General features: G+C 43.8%; 1 protein-coding gene and 1 long non-coding RNA gene across 5 annotated transcripts; one reads left to right on the top strand and one right to left on the bottom strand.

Moving 5' to 3' along the window:
* Positions 1 to 6,213: 6,213 nt before the first annotated feature.
* On the bottom strand, positions 6,214 to 6,865 carry LOC133903407 (uncharacterized). Its single transcript, XR_009907260.1, has 2 exons — positions 6,750 to 6,865; positions 6,214 to 6,668 (listed from the first exon to the last, which is right to left on the bottom strand). It is a non-coding gene; the product is annotated as an uncharacterized LOC133903407 (long non-coding RNA).
* On the top strand, positions 6,654 to 20,200 carry LOC133903406 (E3 ubiquitin-protein ligase AIRP2-like). Of its 4 annotated transcripts, XM_062344769.1 has the most exons (7): positions 6,654 to 6,936; positions 8,942 to 9,088; positions 18,041 to 18,191; positions 18,275 to 18,341; positions 18,430 to 18,664; positions 19,329 to 19,371; positions 19,713 to 19,949. In XM_062344769.1, exons 1-7 carry the CDS (start codon positions 6,902 to 6,904, stop codon positions 19,746 to 19,748), a joined length of 714 nt encoding a protein of 237 aa, XP_062200753.1. In that variant the 5' UTR covers positions 6,654 to 6,901; the 3' UTR covers positions 19,749 to 19,949. The 4 variants fall into 4 exon arrangements, with proteins under 4 accessions (XP_062200753.1, XP_062200751.1, XP_062200750.1 ...); XM_062344767.1 differs by lacking the exon at positions 19,329 to 19,371 and having other exon boundaries at positions 8,975 to 9,088; positions 19,713 to 20,200; XM_062344766.1 differs by lacking the exon at positions 19,329 to 19,371 and having other exon boundaries at positions 19,713 to 20,200.
* The last annotated feature ends 43 nt before the right edge of the window (positions 20,201 to 20,243 follow it).

Raw genomic sequence — 20,243 nt, 5'->3', positions numbered from 1 at the left:
AAACCACACCACGGATGTGGCGCGAACACCACGACCGGCCACCTGCTTTACACGGACACGGCGCCAAAGCACCAACCGACCACCTGCTTTGCACGGACATGGTGCTGAAGCACCGGCTAGCCAACACATACTCGCACGGCACAAGCACTAGGCCACGGCTGACGCCTGTAACAGTAAGAAGGAGGGGATATGAGGTGGCACTCTTGTCAAGACCCACCAGCAACGGCGACAGCCATGGCACTCCAGCGAACATGAACAGCAACGGCAAAAGTGGTGGCTAGATGCGACGAAAGCTCTCTCTTCTCTCCCCCTCTCTCTCTCTTCTCTTGGATCCGGCCTCTTCTCCCTCTGTATCCCCCCTCCGCGGGCACCCTCTCCTGGCCTCTTATAGCGGTGGCTAGGGTTTCCCTCGTGGAGGAAACAAATCGAGGGCCGTTCGGATGGGAGAGAGGATAAGTATAAGGGGAGATAAGGATGGACGCGCATGTCCGTGGTCCACCGGCTAGAGGAGAGGGGGAGAGGAGCGCGCATGGCATGAGAGAGGGCGGTGTGTCTCGGGCGCGGCTCGAGCGTGGCCGGAGCGGCGCGCTCGTGCGCCTTGGCCCAGGGAGCAGAGAGGGGGAACGGGCCAGCTTGGCTGGTGGTGCGGCTCGAGAGCGTGGGCGAGGCGGCCGAGCACGTGGAGAAGCGGCATGGGAGAGAGGCGACGTGGGGAGAGAGAGGAGGAAGAACAACAGTGGCGGTCGGGCACCCCCTAGGGAAAGTGGAGCCAGGTGAGGGGATAAGGAGAGAGGCGACGTGGGGGGAGAGAGGAGGAAGAACAACAGTGGCGGTCGGGCACCCCCTAGGGAAAGTGGAGCCAGGTGAGGGGATAAGGAGAGAGGCAGCGGGCCGAGCCGGCCAAGCGAGAGGAGGGGAAGAGGTCGGCTTGGGCCGAAAAAAAAGAAGGGGGAGGGAGCTGGGCCGGCCCGAAAAGAAAGAGGCCAGCCACCACTACTCTTTCTTTTTTTATTTTTTTATTTTTTATGTATATATGTATGTATATGGAGATCGCGCATATATGCGGTAAAAATGCCGTCGTAAAAAAGGACTAAAAAAAGTTCAGATCCTTGGAATTCACATGGCTCCCAAAAGTCAAATCTTTGGAATTATTGTAGAAATACTTGTTAAAATGCGACAGTTTAGCGGAGTCCATGTACAAATATTTTACTTTTTGAAATGCACTTAGATGCCTTCAGTGGCAGATTCATAGATGAGAATTAGGATGGTTCAATTTTTTCTTCTTCCTCCTTCCCTTCTTTTTTTCTCTTCTTCTTCTTCTTTCTCCTCCTCCTCTTCTCTTCTTCTTTCTCTTTCATACCAAAAAATTGTAGAGAGGGCTTGGAGTGCTCTCAAGTGTTACCAGGGTAGGGCTCAAGCCCCCCGGTAGATTAGCATAAGGATGCCTCATGTGACACTGATTGAATGCGGAAGAGCATCTCTAACCGGTCCTCTATATTTGACCCCTTATATCTTCATATAGGGGTTCTTCTGTTCAGACTGACCCCTATTTCTCTATGCACTTCAATCGCCTCCACCCTAAATTTGACCCTAATATTTTACTCACCTATATTTTACTACTATCATGTAACTACCAAATTAATTTCTAGTATTAAAATAATGTTGTCGGCCAACCCTCCCTCTTATTCTCTCCCAGTCGGCCTCCATCTTCAGCTCTCCCATCCAAACTCCCTCTATCTCCAGGCTCTCTCTCTCTCTCTCTCTCTCTCTCTCTCTCTCTCTCTCCAGCCGGCCTCCCTCTGTCCCGGCCCTCTCTCTCCCAGTTGGCCTTCCTCTCCCCCGACCCTCTCTCGCTTAGATCTAGGGGGTGGGGGCACTAGAGGAGCGGAGGCGGTGGTGTGGGTGGCCAAGGTACGTGAAGGCTTGACCTTAAGGGCCAGGGGGTGAGGCAACAGAGGAGCTGATGGTGCGGGGCAAGCGGAGGATCCGGCGGCGTGGTCGGTGGTGGGACAGGGGCGCGGGGAGAAGGCGTATCTAGCGTGAAGGAGATGTCAATGGTATTGGTGGTGGCAGGAAGGAGGGAACGTTAAGAGATAGGGAACCGGTAGCCACTCTCTATATTGGAGGAGCGAGAGATGCAAAGTAGGGATTCTCAAAAATAGGGAACCGGATGAGGGACCAGTTGGAGAGGTGGTTTGAACGTTTTTTGATAAAAAAAAAAAAGGATTGATGATGGGATAAGGGTTCGGTTGAAGATGCACTAAGCTGCAATTTTTTCACCCCCTATAAAATCTTGTGGTATTGGTATGTGCAATGCGATGGGTCAAAAGGTCAGCAGCTGAGCTGTGTTACTATCGGTGTGGCTGACTGACTGGGGTACAATGCTCTAAAAGCACGACGGCACATTGCATAGGCTTGATGTTGATGGCCTCATGAGCCGTAGTTTTCTTGCGTTGAAGCATTGAAGTTTTCATGGGCCCTTCTGATCTTCTTTTTCTCAACGCAGCAAGGGCACGGCACGACGCCCGTGCCGTGTCGCCGTCGCCGTTCCACCCGTTCCCAACCCTATCGCACCGGCGCACCGGCGCACGGTGCACTCGGCGACGAGCCGCTGACGGCACCTCAGGCGACTAGGCGACGACTAGGGCTTGTTTGATTGTTTCCTTTCCAATTTCCTTACCTACGCGACGGTGACGACTTAGTTTGCAACCGTCCTGCCCGCAGTGAGGTCTTTCTTACTGCTATGGTGAGTGAGACTTCGTCTGAATCGTTTCCTTTCTTAATTCACTTCATTTCTGTTCCTGTATCACAGAATTAAGACTACCATTGGTTTATGTGTATCACGGAATTGTGAAATTCTATGGCTACTGTTTGCTTTTGTGTACCGCGAAACTGTGTTTTTTATAACACTTAACTAAGAGTGACTCACGCTAATAAGTATAGCTAGCCTCGCTACAACAAAATTAGTCTTTTTAGCTTTGATTTGGGTTGTAGATAGCCTGCGGGTAATGCCGCGGCTAGCTTATACATCAATAAACCTATTTTCTATTGTTAAGTTTGATTTGGGTTGTCACGGTAAATCTATTTATCGTGACTAATTTTTGCATATTTTTATTTTAATATTAGCTATTTATTAATTGTATTTGATATAATCTCTTTGATTTACTATTAATATTTAATGGTGTAGATCTTTTTTTATTTTACGTGAACTCTTATTCATATTTCATTATTGATTTGGTGTAGACCCTATGGAAATTGAACTATTGATTTTACTATTTTTTTTATTTTGAACTTTAACTACTAATTAATTGTATTTTAATAGACTCTTTGTTATGTATTTTGCTTGACAATTTGCATGAAAATTAAACTACTAATATTTCATATTTTTTTAATTTTGAATTTAGCTACGTATTAATTTATTTGATATGATATTTTTGGTTTAATATAGACTGTTAGATATCATAACAATTAATAGTGTAGATTTTTTTTATTTTCATATCAACGTTGTAATTTTATGATCTTAAAAGTGAATATGATGATTTTTTTAACTCTTAAATAATAAGATAATAGATAGATGTATGTATAGGTAGTAAGGCCGACTCCAGCAGTGCCTTAAAGCACAGTACTGATATCCCTGTAGCGCTTTTGCCGATTGGAGCAGTAGCAAAGCTCAATAGCAGAGTCTTTTTCCTAACACTACAGGGATAGGGGAGGAGAGAGGTATCTTAAATTTGAGGTACTTTTTCTGCTCCTCTTATTACTCTTTATAGAGATTGATAGGTGGGCTTGGAGGAAGAAGAAGAGTAATAAAATATGATAAATAAGGTAGCTGTTGGAGATGAAAAAATAGATGATATTGTAATAGTATTAGGAGATAATATAATAGTGTTATAGATGATGAATTTTTAAAATATCTGCTAGAGATAATCTAAGAAATTTAATGGCGTATATAGTTGATCTCCACATTTGTTGACTCTTGTACTGCGATATGTGGATCGTATTTTTCTCAGGCCCACCATGTGTAATTTCTACTCTGTCACTGGAATTTGCGCTCTTTCTTTAACAGTACAACCCCATCTGCACGGACTTTATTGGAGGCCCGTGGCAAAGGCGAAACGGGGGATCAAACCCCGCCGGGTTTGGCTCCACCGTAAAACGTTGCCCCCACGCTCCATACGTGATCACGTGGGAGCCCTAAAATTTGTTCGCCTGGGGATCGAACCCGGAACTCCCAAGTGCTACTTGAGCCAGCTGATCACTCGGGTAGTTGCCAGCATATGAGTGCGTAGTGTGGTGGCAAGACACCAAAGGTGGTTGCAAGCCAGTCAGGGTTCAATTCCTGGCAACCACAATTTGACGTACAAAGAACACCGGGTCTCACCCAAATTTTGCACATGAGTGCATAATATGGTGTCAAGGTACCATGGGTGGTTGCAAGACAACCGGTGTTCAATTTCTGGCCACAATTTGGCATCTAAAGAACGCCGGGATCTCCCCAAATTTTCCACATGAGTGTGTAGTATGATGGTAAGGCACCATAGGTGGCTGTAAGCCCGGTCGCCACAATTTAACGTCAAAAGAACGCCGAAGTCCCCCTAAATTTTTTCACACATGAGTGCGTAGTGGGTGGCAAAGTGTCATAGGTGGTTACAAGTCAGCAGGATTCAATTCTTAGCAGTCATAATTTGGTGTCCAATAAATGCCAAGGTCTCTCCAAATTTTTTGCACATGAGTGCGTAAGTGTCGTGGTAAGATACCAGAGGTGGTTGCAAGCCAGCCAAGATTTAATTCCTAGCAGCCATAATTTGACGCGCAAAGAACGTCGGAGTCTTTCCAAACTTTTTAATCTGCGCGCTTTGATGGACGAATGAGGTCAGATTCAAACAAATTTTCGGAACCGGGACCACTGGCCATACCGGATGAGGCGAGAGATGTTTTAAAAAGCAGCCGCAGCTGATGAGTCTAGAAATATCTTGAGGTTCTCTGCCCTGTCGCATCATACTAGTATTCTTTACTTGTACTTATCTCTACTTACCTGCAATTATCATGGCTTAATTATTTAATTACAGGAAGAATCCACTGCCGTCTCATAAATTCTTCCAGGCCCATCAACCTGCTGGGTTCCACTAGGAGGAAAACTGATAGGCTCATCTGAGGATTCTACCTAATTTTGCATATTTACGTTTTCCCCCCTCTAGTGGATAAAGCCATCCAATCTTATATCTCATCTTAAACTTTTAGATTTGGCTAAGTTACTGTATTTTTCTAGAAATTGTTAAATCTTTGTCAACTAACGCTAAACCATAGGGTTAGGAGCGAGTTTGGTGGACCTTGTTTATGGAAGGAAGGGGGCTGTGCCGCAGCTATGGCTGGCAGTCTGGAGCAAGAGGAGTGTTACTTCTAAACTCATAGGAGGCAATGAGAAAAGGAGGGTGAAAAGGAAAGAGGGCGCCGACAACAGTGGTTTAGGTGACGACAAAGCTGGGGGATAGGGGAAGGAAGATGCAATTGAAAGTTCGAGGAAGGGGCTCGAGAGTTCGGGTTATTTTAACAGAGAATGGAGGAATATATGTAAGACTCTGAGTTTTAGTATTTTAGAAAAATAGTAAAATTTACTTTAAATTAGAAAAATTTAATTATCAAATCAGTATAAAATCAAGAAAATATATATTTAAATATGCATATACTTGTATGTGTGTATTCAAATATATTATTTTTGCTAAGTATTCCAGAGAGCACCAAATAAATTCCTAAATTAATCGTTACAATAAATTAATCATATACATTTTGGTTTAATTGTTTTTATGGTTCTTCAAGTGGAGTTTTGGAATTGAATCTCTCTCAATTCCAAATCTGATTCTTAGAATCTTTTCAGCTCAAACCCAAATTGAATTCAATCCTTTTGAATTCAAACTCTCTCAAATCCCAAAGCTTTAAGTCCGAAATCATTTTCCTAATTCAAATACTGCCAATCTCCAATTTCAAATCCTAAATTCAAATACTTTTATTTGGATTAATGCCAAATTCAAATTCAGATCTAAATTCAAATAGTCCTATTTGAATTTAATCCCAATTAGCTCCAATCCAGACTCATTCAAATGTTCGTCGATTATGTATTCGAATGCATCGAACCATACAAGATATATTCATTTTGTTTCCAGTTCAATCGCTTCGCAAATTCGTTTCAATACAATCCAATTCAAAGTCAAGCCATTTAATTGAATCATCACACATCTCATTTCATTTCAAATACATTCATTTGAATAATTACAAATCCAATTTACAAATCTACTTTATAAATTCGGTCACATTCAAATGCGCTCTCTCTCTCTCTCTCTTGAGATCTTTCATCTCTTTCACTCTCTCTCCTCCTCACAGTTCTCTCTCCCTCACAAGCAGAAGCCCATACCACCACCACCCCACGTGCTGATGTGCCTTCCCCTCTCTCTCACTCTCATCTCTCTGATCTCCCTCTGCTCCCTCTCACACAGGTAGCAAAAGATTAACTCCCTGCCACCAATTTCTCTCCCATGTTCACACCAGCCTTCACTTCCCTCTCTGATCTTTTCTCTGTGCAGCAACACCGGCCACCTCCTCCTCATGCCAGCCTCTGATCTTTCCACCGGGAGCCCAAAACCGAATTCTCCTCCTCCTCTCCCTTGCTTCACCTGCAAGCCAACCAACACAACACTGAACAACCATACTTACACACGAGCATACACATAGCAAACACGGCTCAAGCAACACACAACAGCACCAGTCCTCCCTCTCCATCTCGCTCCCTGTCCGTCGAGCTACACTGAGCAGCTGTCGGCACCGCCAACTGTTCGGCTGTGCAGCCGCTCGCTCGTGCCGTGCTGCCTCCTGCTGCGCCGTCCCAGCCCTTCCCCGCACTGTCGCCATGCATGTCATCACCGAGAACATTGGCCATCCACAGTGAGCACCTCGTTCTTTGCTCCTTCCTCCCCCTCCTTTTAGAACCATCATACAACCGCCCAGCCTCCGCGCTGTGGCCTCTTTTTGCGCCGAAGACGTTACCGTGCCTACATGTCCTCTTGTGCACGCCACTGCTGCCCCATCGCATACGCAGCCGCTCACACCACGCTGTGTCGTGCCGCCCCTGCCCGCGCGTGCGCCACCCTAGCCCACGACGTCATTCCGGCTAGCACACGCGAGCCGATCTCCCTCTGCTCCATCGCGCACGTCGTCCCGTCGCATCGCGCTGCCTGCTAATGCATCATCGTCGTGCACGTATCCACGCGTGCTGCCGTCGTGCTCGCTCGCCCCTCAGGCCACCGCCACCTGAGATCCTCTCATCCCCGGTCGGTCGATCCTCTCCGCCGTCTAGCTCTCCATCATAGGCGCCGCCTTAACCCTCTCCGGCTCCCTCCTCTCCAGGCCAACACCCATCTTTCTCCCCCTGCCGGACTCCACTTCCCGCCGGCCACCTCCCTTTTCTCCTCCCCCACCGGTGCGCTGCTGAGCCCACCCGACTCTGAGCCATGGCCGAGTCGTCGTCTTTCTCTAGCTTCTTGCTCTCTCCCGACGCCGCCTCCAACTCCCTCCGGCCGCTCCCTCTCCCTCGGCGCCCCTCCCTCTCTTTTCCTCTGTGATCTGCCCACGCCAACCAAGCCAGCCAGCCTTATCCCTTGGCATCCCTCCTCACACAAAATGGTGGGCCCACGAGCCACTCCACCGGCATGATCCATGGTGGACCATACACCCGCGCCCAACTCCAGTCCATCGGCCAATACACCGTGTCCGTAGCATAGTCACCGCACTAGTCTATAGTGCACCACCCTCACAGCTCCCTCCAGTCCACAAATCCCATAGACCAAGTCCATCAAATAGTGTCATTTTCTAATTTACAAGATTTATCCTTCCGATAAATCTTCTGTTGGTCATAACTCCTCCATTTCAACTCTGATTTCAGCGATTTTTTCGTCGATATTCCTCTAAATCATAATATACCTTTAGGCCAAATCTTGTATTTTTTTTGGAGTTTGTTTAATTTTCTCGTTCGATATTTAATTCGTGTTGCAACGTTTAAACCTAGAATATAATTTGTCTTTTATTAAATAAAATTGAGTTAGATAATTCGATAACCATGATTAGGTTATAATCATAGATTATTTGCTTATGTTAATCTAGTTTAAGCATAGACTAATCCTTTTGCTAATTAGAATAGTTGTTAGTTTACCTAAAGGTTTGCTTTATTTCATGTTTAGAAATAGATTGTTATTTCATGTTTAGGTTATAGATTAATCTTAGTTTTAATTAATGTAATAAGATTAACCAGTGTAGCTGCTAAATAAATAAATACCAGTCATTAAAATATGATTGAATAATTTGGCGTTAGTAATTAATTAACTAACACCCCTTTTAGTAATTAATTAGATTAATGAAGTAATTTAACCTAGATAATTAAATATATGTATGCTTTTGCCATAGCAATAGTTTATTGCTTAGTTAGAGTGGTAATTAAGAAACACTAGGTAATTAAGATTAATTCTTGGATAATCATGGTTAATGCTATAGATTGTGATGTTTAACCTGACACTTAAGCACCTAGAGTTATACTTATGTATATATGTATACATGCTCATATACATATAGATGTAAGTATCGCACATATATTGATGTCGATACATGTGTACCCACCTACACGTAAAAAACCCTAACTAGCGCTTTCCGATAGTTAGGCTACTAAATGCTCACCTAGTTATTTAATAACTTGATTATGCTTTCTATTAAGTTAATAAAACATCTAGTTAACAATTTGACCGAGCTTCACTAAATGACCTCGCTAGTCTCTGCATGTTAGTTTCGCTAAGCTTAGTTTTGCCGCCATCTTTTCGCTAGGTAAGTTTTTATCGTTTTTCCAGTCGTTCTTCTTTCGTTTTGGTGTTTCCTTAGGTTTTTTTTATGTTCCTTTGCTTAGTCGATGTGCGTTTTTCATCGATAATCTATGTAGCCTCAAAGTCAAGGTTCTAAGCAAGATCGCGAGGAAGGAACTGAAGGCGAGGCCGATGATGAAGAACTTGGGATGCTCGAATGACAAGACTAATCATGAATTGACCTTCATAAGGCAAGTCCTAATTCCTTGATCATATTGAACCCATGTTTGCAATATAATAACATGACGAACTAAAACATGGCAGTTATATTTGCATGCTATATAAAGGTTTCTCTTTAAAATTCTATTATTAGTTATAACTCATTTACTGAGCTATACTACAACCACTACTCGCAATACTCAAATGATAACCCTAGAATGCTCCTGATACCTGATATAATGATATTGGATGAACCCTTGCTAACTAGTATGCTTAGGGCTGAATACGTTGCTCTCTTTGGAGACATTTGATCTCTCCTCGGAGAGTACTTAATCACTTTGAATATGATCATATGCTTTGAAAATGAGTGAAATGTGTTGAGGTGTTTGATGGTGTGAATAATGAAAAATGGTGTTAGTGTTAAGAAAAACTAGGAAAACTGCTTTGGCGAGGGTGAGTGGGGTAGTCCTCTGAAAGTTAGAGGCTATCTCATGTGGGTATTCATTTGGGAATGATGCTCTTGGGGCTTGAGGTGATACTCAGTGCCAATGTTGAAGATGCTTGCCTCAGCCATGTAAGGACCGAATCAATTGTGATCGTGCTAAGCCACCCTGTGTAACCAAGTGTCATGTATGGACAAGACTTGATCTCACACCCCATTAGCTGAGCTCAGTACCCACCTTGGAGGCTGTAGTGCAATGGGATCCAGGAAAAGTCTTGCGGAAATCAAAGTCGGCTGGTGATATTGAATTGGCCAGATTCGAGTCATTTTCAAAAGGAGGGTGGGGTAAATCCCCATGGGTGGTTACCGCGTGGCAACATGCTTGATGGGTACGGGATCTCGGTATGATTCGCTCATCTGCTTGCAACAGTTGGAGGCTGAGCATATTATGTGGGTAAAGTGTACAACCTCTACAGAGTGTTTATCTATTTGAATAGCCGTGTCCACAGTTATGGACATGCAAACGTTACAAACTCACAATAGTTAGTTTTAAGGTGTGTGTACCCCTTCGTATGAGTGGGCAGTGTGCCCATGTTTTGGAGAAAGCCGGCTATATGTCATTGAGTCTAGTTGGACTAGATGTCAACCAGCTAAAAGAAGGGAACTATGGGGAACATATAGCTTTCCCCTAGGGCCAACAACCTTTTATCAATCAAACATGATTTTTGTTCAACTAGTTTAAACTAAGTGTTACATTTTAATTCACATTGCATATAAAACTGGCTTTGCGCCCAAACTATAGTCCTATGGTTTTTATCCTTGGTTACCTCCCTTATGCATCTATTCAACCCCCTTGAAGTAGTATTAGGACTTGTTGAATACCTTCTGTACTCAGCCTTAATTGCTTTCTGATTATTAAGATGGAGATCAACCTCAACCCAGACGAAGTTGAAGAGAAGTAGTCTAAGGTCGTGTCCGCACCCGAGTTGCCTATGGCATTGGGTTGTCCGCTTGTTTCGCTCCGCACCCGAGTAGGCTCTTCTTCCTGGCTGGTCTGTCGTGGATCCTTGTCCACAAGACCATATTTTATTTTTTTTAGGTAATTATTTTACTTTATTTTATTCTAAGTACTCTATTTGATATAATTCTGAAAATTTTTGTGTGTATCAGCTACTTGATCCAGAGACTGATATAGGAGGCAGAGGGGAACCCGAGGTCGGGGTCCTGACAATATACAACTGCCAAATCAGGAGCCATGAATTGTTTAAGTTGGAACTGTCGAGTATAGGAACGCCCCGACAGTTCATGATCTTGTGGATTGGTTAAAGCCAATAATTCCTAGCTTATGTTCCTTTGTGAAACTACACAAAAGAGTGAGAAAGTGTGTCGCCTGCATAGTAGGCTAGGTTTGAGAGGTTTTGTTGGTAGTGATAGTGATTGTCGGAGTGGTGGGCTAGCTTTATTTTTGCATGAGCAATTGTGTGTGGAAATAAAAGGTGTGAATGAAAGATACATTGATGCGTATGTACACGTGTCCCAGAATGAACCGGCATGGCACATCACTTGTGTGTATGGCGAGCCAAGAATTGAGAACCATCAGCATATGTGGAACCTTTTATGTGATATTAAACAAAGGTCTGACCTACCTTGGATGGTTTTGGGTGATTTTAATGAAGCCCTTCGACAATTTGAACATATCTCGAACACTTTGAGATCGGAGCGACAGATCCAAGCCTTCAGAGATGTACTTTAGGTATCTGAATTAAGAGAATCGGGTTTTGAGGGTCTACCTTACACTTATGATAATAATAGAATGGGCAGAGGGAATGTTAAGGTGAGACTGGATACAACAACTGCAAATGACTCTTGGAGGGACTTGTTTAGTGTTGTTACGGTGAAACACCTAGTGTCACCTCGCTCGGATAATTGCCCTATCATGGTTCAGCTGCTGCAGGAAGCCCAGGTTCCAAATGAAAGGAAGTGTCGAAACTATGAAATCATGTGGGAGAGGGAAACTGAGCTACCTGAAATCATATTCAATGCATGGCTTGAAATGGTGTTAAATCGGATCAGGGACAGGTGGGAGAAGATTATGACTACTCTGCAGGCATGGGGAAGGAGGAAGTTTGGGAATGTCGGTAGACAAATTGAGGAACTTATAGAGAAGTTGATAGGTCTCCAGAACAGCTAGGGAGATAGAATAGAGATTAGAAGGGTACAAGACCAAATGAATGAACTTTTGGCTAAAGGAAGGGGATAAAAATACAAGGTTTTTTCACAACAAGGTGATTTGGCGAGCGAGGAAGAATATAATTTCCAAGCTACGAGACAGTCATGAAAATACCCAAATTGTTCCCACTACAATGGAAATATTAGCTACTTCCTATTTTCAAGAACTATATACCAAAGATCCCTCACTTAACCCTAACATGATTACTCAGCTGATTGATGCGCAGATAACGGAGGATATCAATGTTTCGCTATGCAGGGAGTTCGTAGAGGAGGAGATAGCTAATATAGTTTTTCAGATAGGGACAATCAAGGCACCAGGGTTGGACGGTTTCCCTACGAGATTTTATCAGAGAAATTGGGGAACAACGAAGCAAGAGATTGTCAGTGTCGTGAGGCGATTTTTTGAAACAAGGGTAATGCCTGAGGGAGTTAATAATTCCTCTATTGTTTTAATTCCAAAGGTAAAAAATCCGATTGATATCAAAGATTTAAGGCCTATTAGTTTGTGCAATATTCTTTACAAAATTGTTTCTAAGTGTCTGGTCAACAAATTGCGGCCTTTATTGGATGACATTATTTCGCCAAATCAGAGTGTATTTGTGCAGGGACGCATTATCACATCCCAAACCCGTAATCATGTCAATAAGAATAGTCATGCATCATTAGCATCATGTTTAATTGTTGAGCATTGAAGTGCTTGCTAAATTCTAATAGTGACTTAACTTTGCGTTGAGTTATGAAAATACCCGACGTTAGAGATTTTCGTTTAGTTAAGTCTCACCTAGGCTTTTAGGGTGAATCCAATTTAAAATGGGTTCATCTCGTTTTGTTATCACTGCACAAGAATTCTTAGAATTTTGGAGCACTAGAGCACCCTCTCTAGGGCTAATGAAAAAGAGAAGGATTTTGAGGAGGGATAGAAATGTTTTCAGCATGTGGGCCCACCTGGCCAGCCCACACCCTCTTCTCTCTTGGGTTGCAGTAGTCCCACCCCTCCACCTCACTCCCTCACTCTTTCATGTGCTCCCTTCTCTCTTCTCCAACCGGATAAAGGTAGCAGAGCTGCTGCTCTTCTCCTCCCTCTCAAACCCTCTCATATTCTCCCCCAAATCTCTCCTTCAAGAGCAAGGATTTGAGTTATGCATGCCACACCAATGAAATCCCTAGCTTATTAGCTTCACATCCACCCAAAAATCTCCTGCATGCACGAAGATTTGGGTGTTTTCCAATCCAATTTTGTCACCCTTTCTTTCTCTAAAATTTCAGTAGCAGCCATCTTCCTCTTCCTCAAGCTTTCCCCTCCAATTTTTCCTTCGCCGACGATCACCAACCTCTACAAGGATATAGGGTAAGTCTTTAGGTTTCCCCTGTTGTGAATGCACACCTTGAGATGGTTGATTTCAAGTTTAGGAGTTGTGTTCTTGAAATGGTGAAGTATCGTTGTGTTCTTAAGGCAACGGAGTAAGCAGGAATGTTTGGATGAGTAGAGCTAGTGTTTGTGCATGTTCCAGTGAGTGAATTAGGTTTATAACTAATGCTTTAGTGCCTATACATGGTTAGGTGAATTAGATTTCAACATATAAGTCAAATCAACTGACAAATCATTGAAAAACTCATGTAGAAGTTCTGGATAATTCTAGCTAAAAATACCCGAGAACCCTACCCAAAAGTTTCAGTATAACCCAAAAGTTTCGGGTTAATCCAAGCAATTTTAACTTATAGCCAGTACCTGTAATAGAGTCATACCCAAACTTTAAGAGCCACAACCCACCATTCCCTCACCTGGAAGTTCCAACCTCAACTCGGAACTTTCGAATTTACTGTTTATCAGATATTTTTCTTTTTTCCTTTTCTTTTACTTTGTTGATAGCTTGTATATTTTGTATTTAATTTATACAAACTTCAAATATAATGAAACCAGTTGCGTTAGCTTCGCATGAGTGTGAACTACATGTTAAAAATTTTGGAACTCAAGAAAACATTTTTTATAATTAATTAATTAATTAATGCTTTTTAACTCAATTAAATTATAGTTAATTGATACCATGCCCTAAAATTATGAAACCACTTGGACAATTCATATGATTTTTTTGCATTATGTTATTTACTTAGTACTTGATCTCCTATTATATTTTTATGATATTTGGTGCATGTATCACAGTATTTTGTCACGTTAATTGTGATGCATCATTCTTACTTTTAGCGATCGATGAACTAGAGAGCGATGGGTTATTTTTTAGGTGGAAGCTGATTGTGATTTTATGTCTGAAACAACTGAGAACCAAGGCATGCATCTAAGCATACTCCACCTATTATTTTGGATCATGTGATGTTAATATGATAAATTATGCTTATGTATGTTTGCATGTTAACGAGTCAATATCGGTTTGTGGGTAGATCCTAACGTTGCATTGCCCTATCTTTACTTTGTTTATCCCTTGATCCATTGTAACCTGGGTGGCTCTCATGGATTTGTCAAACGTAAAATGAATGTGATGTGCTTAGCAATCTTAGTTTTGTGGCTCTCATGGATTTGTTTATCCCTTGATCCATTGTAACCTAGGTGGCTCTCATGGATTTGTTTATTCCTTGATCCATTGTAACCGAAAGAGTTTGTGGCCATTACCCACTACACAGACCAAGTGATCAAAATTCCTGGGCCAACAGGGGCCATCACCGTTACTGACAGTGCCAAGACAGCCCTGCACTGTGACAAGAGGAGCCTCGACATAGTCGAACTGACTCCCAGGTCGCATCCCTTGACCACGAAACCCAGCGGGCGGCCGAAAAAAGTCCATATCATCGCCAGCCCTGACGATCGGCTCAGCGCAGTGAGTCTGGGCGATACCAATCCAACAAGGTCGGTCCAGATAGGGGCCGCCCTGAACCCCAAATAGGAACTCGCGCTCATCACCTTCCTCCGGCGCGAACGCGGACGTCTTTTCATGGAATCTGTCTGATATGCGTGGAGTCCCCAGGGGTGTGATCGAGCACAGGCTGTCTATGCGACCAGACGCATGACCAATAAAACAGAAAGCGCGTCGGTTCGTAGCCGACCGAAAGGAAGCACTTCGTCAGGAGATCGACAAGCTCTTCGAAGCAGGCTTCATACGGGAGGTGCAGTACCCAGAATGGCTAGGTAACCCAGTCATGGTCCGAAAGCATAATGGTGGGTGGAGAATGTACGTCGAATTCACCGACCTCAACAAGCCCTCACTGTCAGGGATTTACCCTCGACACACCCTTATCATCTAGCCTTCCTGCCTTGTTATCAACTACGAATATAGAAATTTGTTTCACTAATGAAAATAAATAAAGAAATTAGGAGGGAAATTAGCGGATAATCCCCTTCGTCGTTTTTTTATCACATCTGAAATCAAACTACGACATCACTCCTGACATATTCGTTCGGTGGCGCTCTTATGATGTATATATATTTCCATACTTTGAGTTTGCAACCGATATTATCACGTTTAATATTTGTATTTCCGTTGTAACGTATATGCACTTAGCTAGTTGATTTTATGGTAAGTGTTGGACCCACGCACCCCCAGGTGTCTCTCTTTCGTAGAAAGTTGAATATAACCTTCTCCGATCAATTGGGAAAAAAAAAGAATAAAAGTTTCAAGTCGGAAAAAAAAAGTTCCAACTCAAGAATTTCAAGTTGAGCAAAAAAAAAAGGTTCCAAATCAACAGTTCAACTCGAACAAAAAGTTTCAAATCAAAATTTTCAACTCATAAAAGTTTCAATTGAATAAGTTTCAACTAAAAAATTAGAAAGTTCCAATTGAATAAGGCCTCTACTCCTTCCTCTCTCCATCGACAGTGTGAGCTCCTCTTCCGTTGCCATTGGGGCTTGCGTGCGACCTCCCGCAGTAGAGTGCATTGCGGATTGCGAGCTCTGGGATGGGGAAATTTCTGGTAGCTGAGACCACAATGTAAAGTTCCTTTGTTTGGGTCGGCTTCGGGCGCAGGTCGCCCGCAAGCTAAAGAGCTCAAGCGCGAACATCTGATAAGGTTTTTGGGTGTGTACCTCGTCAAAAGAAAGCCTGAAAGCGATTGGATAACCATATATAGGCCTGCCTCCTTGTAGTATTTTAGGTCGTTTTCGCGTGTGTACCTCGTGAAAAGAAAGCTCGAAAGCCCGAAAGCGATTGGATAATCATATATAGTCCAGGTTCACGAATTCGTTCGGCCAGCCCAGGTTCACGAATTCGTTCGGCGACCGAAATGCGGTGGCCGACGAATTGTCTGAAATTCGCTAATATCGGTATGAATTCGGTAAAAATCAGACAAATTTTGTTAAAATTTTGAATTTGAATTGGATTAAAATGCGGTCGCATTCTGAATGCGGTGCAGACCAAATTCATCGAAAACCGTGAATTTTGAGCGGGTTTCGACGAATTTATCTCCATGTAGTATTTTAGTTCATATGTAGATAGTAAAAACAATAGTTAATCTAGAAGAAACTAGATGATTTTTTATTAAGAAAAAATAAACATTTAAAATTAATGTATTCGAATTTGGATGGTAATGATGTACAACCACACTTTATCCTTTTCTTCCATAACCAACTAAATTAGGTTCAATTCTTTGGTACATAGATAATCTAAATGGTAAAATTAGTATGCTCTACTAATTAGGGAGGTGAGCATGTTGGTCACAGTACAATATTCGTATGTTACGATGTTTCGAATCTTTTGCTAAAGTAGAGCAGAAGATCCCATGATACTATAGATCATAAGAGCTCGAGCAATTCAGTATAATGAAACCAATCTTAGTGTTGCGTTGGAGTATGTAAATGCGCCCTATGGAAAGAACTGTTACAACTCTGAACTTATGCTATGCGCACGGATTAAAAAAAACGTTATAAAAGCCTATGTGCGTTCGCGTTTATTAGTTCTACTTTTGAATATGAGATTTCTATGACAAATAATTCAGCCATTCCTTGCAAAATTCACGTTGAAATCAGTGAGACACCTGTTCCATCTAACGTTTATTGCAAACCTTTCATCTGATATAGTCCACCTAGGAATACAAGTATATAGTGTACCCAATAAATAGTTTTGTATCATCAGTTAGTTCATTTTTTTCTTAATTTAACTAAATGAAAGTAAATTTTTAGTTAATTTTTAAAGTTTTAGATCGATCTATTAAATAAAAAGTACAAAACTTGTGTCCCCAAAGCAAATATACTTTACCGCCTCACGTTATTCCCACCGGACAACTTCCGCCGTTGGTGCACGGCTCGTTTACCACGGAAAACTTTTACCCGGCTGTCGTGAACCAGTTACCGACCCGCGAGGGCAGGCCGGCCGGCCGGCCGGCCGGCAGTCGCCCAGGCTCACGGGGATGTCACGTATCCCGACGCGGCCACGCCCGCCGCGGGCAAACGCGGCGCGCTCCGCTCCCCCTGTCTGCTCCATCACGCACACTCGCGTCCTGCCCTTGCCCCTCCCCGTCGTTGTCTCCTCCCCTCAAAGCCCACCACCACCCCACGCCACCCACCCCACCCCACTGCGCGCCCCCCGAGAGACTCCCCCTCCCGAATGCAATCGCGAGCCCCAACCGCAGCAGCGTCTTAGCCAGGCGGGCGGCCAGGTTCGGTAGATTTCTTCGTTGCGGCGAGGGACCGGCGGAGGAGGGGGTTGCCGCCTTGCCGGGGCCGGCACTTGGATGAGAAGGGCGGCACCGGCGGCGGCGGAGGAGGATGCGGAAGGCGTACAGGGACTCCATCAAGGTGCTCGAAGCTGACATCCAGCATGCCAACACTCTGTAAGCCTCTCTCGCCCGCCTCCTCACCCCCCAATCCCAGCGCCCCCCCCCCCCCACACCCCCTCTCGATTCCGTTCCAGTTCACTTGACGGCTGACGCCGCGACCCGTGTCGTTCTGGTCTCCGTGTCTGATTCATTGGTGTAGGCGGTGCTTGAGGTTTTGGTGGGGCTGGGACGCTGCCTCGCGCTGCTGCGGCTGCTGCCGAGGCGGCGCAATGCGCGGCCTGGGAGGGTGACGGATTGATCGATCGCGCATCCGGTTCGTCTCGTGCGTTGGGTGGGATTCGTCGCGGGGTTTGGTGCGGTTGTTCAATGCGTTATCCGTGAGCGCACGAGCGGCGAAGCAGCAGCAGATCGGGAGGGGATCGCATGTGTTTAGCATGTTAAAAAACGCTGCTTCCCATGGGTTTCTGCGTTCTAAATTATAGTATTTGCTTAGAGGAAAGGGAGAAGGTATTGTAGTTTAGGTGAGGGTTGTCTCTTCTCTGAGCGCATGTGATCCGTCAAGTGGTTGTTTGTTTGTTTGGATGAGCAGGGCCTCTGAATTTCCCCGGGACTACGATGGGGCGTGCCTGCAGATGCGGCTGTCGTACAGCCCCGCTGCACACATATTCCTCTTTCTGGTGCAGTGGACGGACTGCAGCCTCGCCGGGGCACTTGGTCTGCTGAGAATTCTCATATACAAGGTCTGGCATGTTTTGCTGCATGGTTGTTGGTTTGGTGCTCACAGTGTGGAGTTGTCCTGCTGAATTTGTAGCTCATTGTGCAGGTTTATGTTGATGGCACGACAACCATGTCGACTCACGAGAGGAAAGCCAGCATCAAAGAGTTTTATGGTACATGATGTTCTTATAACTTTACCTCGTTGTGTATCATTTTGTACTGTTTTATTGATCAGAATTGTTATATTGTTGCCATGAGCAGCTGTGATATTTCCTTCTTTGCTGCAACTGCAAAAGGGGATCACTGATATGGAGGACAAGAAGCAGAAGGCTGTGCGCATGGAGAGGTACAGGAGGAAAGATGAAGACGAACGAAACAACTTATCTGATATTGATGTCGAGAGGGAAGAAGAGTGTGGGATTTGCATGGAGATGAACAGCAAAGTTGTGTTGCCCAACTGCACCCATGCTATGTGCCTCAGATGTTACCAGGACTGGTATGCACGAAATTTCAATTTCTGCCCATATGTTTTGCGTGACTGCATTGAGTCTTACGTTCTCAATTGCCCTTACGTTTACTTCTGTGCAACCTTCTCTCGTGTAGGCTCTAGTTATGATTATTGATTAACAAACTTTAGTTGGATGAAGCTATCTATATTGTTCCTCCAAGTATATCTCTTGAGAATCATGGAAGCTTGAGGGCCTGCTAAACATGAGCTGCTTATAATTGTGATTTTGTAGATAAGCTTAAACCTATCTTTCTGGTTCTTTCCACCAACTTATATGCTTGTAAACAAGATTGAGCCCCTCCATGCTTATGGGCTTATGCACAAGATTAACATTGTCTACATAGTACTTGATATGTATGTCCAGTAGCTAAACAGAACAGAGCATAGTACTTCGCGAAGCAGATTTCTATTTATTTATGTGCTATCCCATTGTCTGCATCATTCTGAAAAATGAAATTAGCATTAGAAAGTGGCATTGCGATATTCAAGTATTTTGCCAACTGCAGTAAGTATGCAAAATGTAGTGCTTAGCTACCTGGAAAATATTTGTAATCCTGCCATTCTTTATTGCAAAGAAACCTGTGTGGCACTCTATCAAGTATTGACTTTTCTTTGGTCCAGTTCCTGCTTATTCATCTTCTGTGTACGCCAGGTACTCTGTTTACAGTTCATTGGTTCCAGGCTATGAAAGCATGGTACTCTTTTTGTTCACTTCAGCTAACAATTTCGCTAATTAAACATGGTGTGGTCCTTCCGATCATAGTAGCTTCATATGTTAGCAAACATGTCTGCAATTTATTGTTCCTGTATATTAGAACTGTAGCTGAACAACCTCATTCACAATCATGTGTACTAGGTGTTCCTATGATAGTTGTGGGTTCTGTATTCTTTTGGCCAATGCTCCTGTTCTCTTAGCTTAACTTGGATCGAGTAACTGCATTCCCTGTTCCTGGTTGCGTTATAACTATTACCATTAGAATTGATATTATTTGTGTTCCAGATACCAGGCTTTGACAATAATATTGCTTTGTTGCAGGAGTTCAAGATCGCGGTCCTGCCCATTCTGCCGTGACAACCTGAACAAGACCTGCCCTGGTGACTTGTGGATCTATGTTGAGGACCAAGATGTGGTCGACATGGAGACAGTGTCAAGAGAGAACCTCAGTAGGCTGTTCATGTACATAAGCAAGCTACCTCTGATTGTTCCAGATATCATCTTCGGTGTTTATGATTCCCACATAAAATGACCGCAATGCAGCCTTATGAAGGCGACCAGCCAACACTTAGTTCCATTTAATCTATGCCCCAAGTTCTCCATTTCCATGCTTCCACTCGAGCTTCTTCTGGAAATGCCTGAACTCTTGTGGAATCGCAAGCCGTTCGGTTGTGCTTTAGAACTTATTTAGTGCCTGCATGCATCCGTAAGCTATCCAGCCACTTTTGTACATATCTGACCTGGCTCAGTTAAATGCTAATAGAGAACTTGTGCTTGCCCCAAATGGAGGCAGTGATGTTTGTGACTTATCTCATGTTTCTACATACAGGTCTGAGCACTTGAAAGTTGCTG

Source organism: Phragmites australis, chromosome 21 (genome assembly GCF_958298935.1).
Source record: "Phragmites australis chromosome 21, lpPhrAust1.1, whole genome shotgun sequence".
In the NCBI taxonomy this organism is placed as follows: Eukaryota; Viridiplantae; Streptophyta; class Magnoliopsida; order Poales; family Poaceae; genus Phragmites; species Phragmites australis.
The sequence above is the reverse complement of the archived record's forward strand: the minus strand, read 5'-3'. Positions and strand labels throughout refer to the sequence as shown.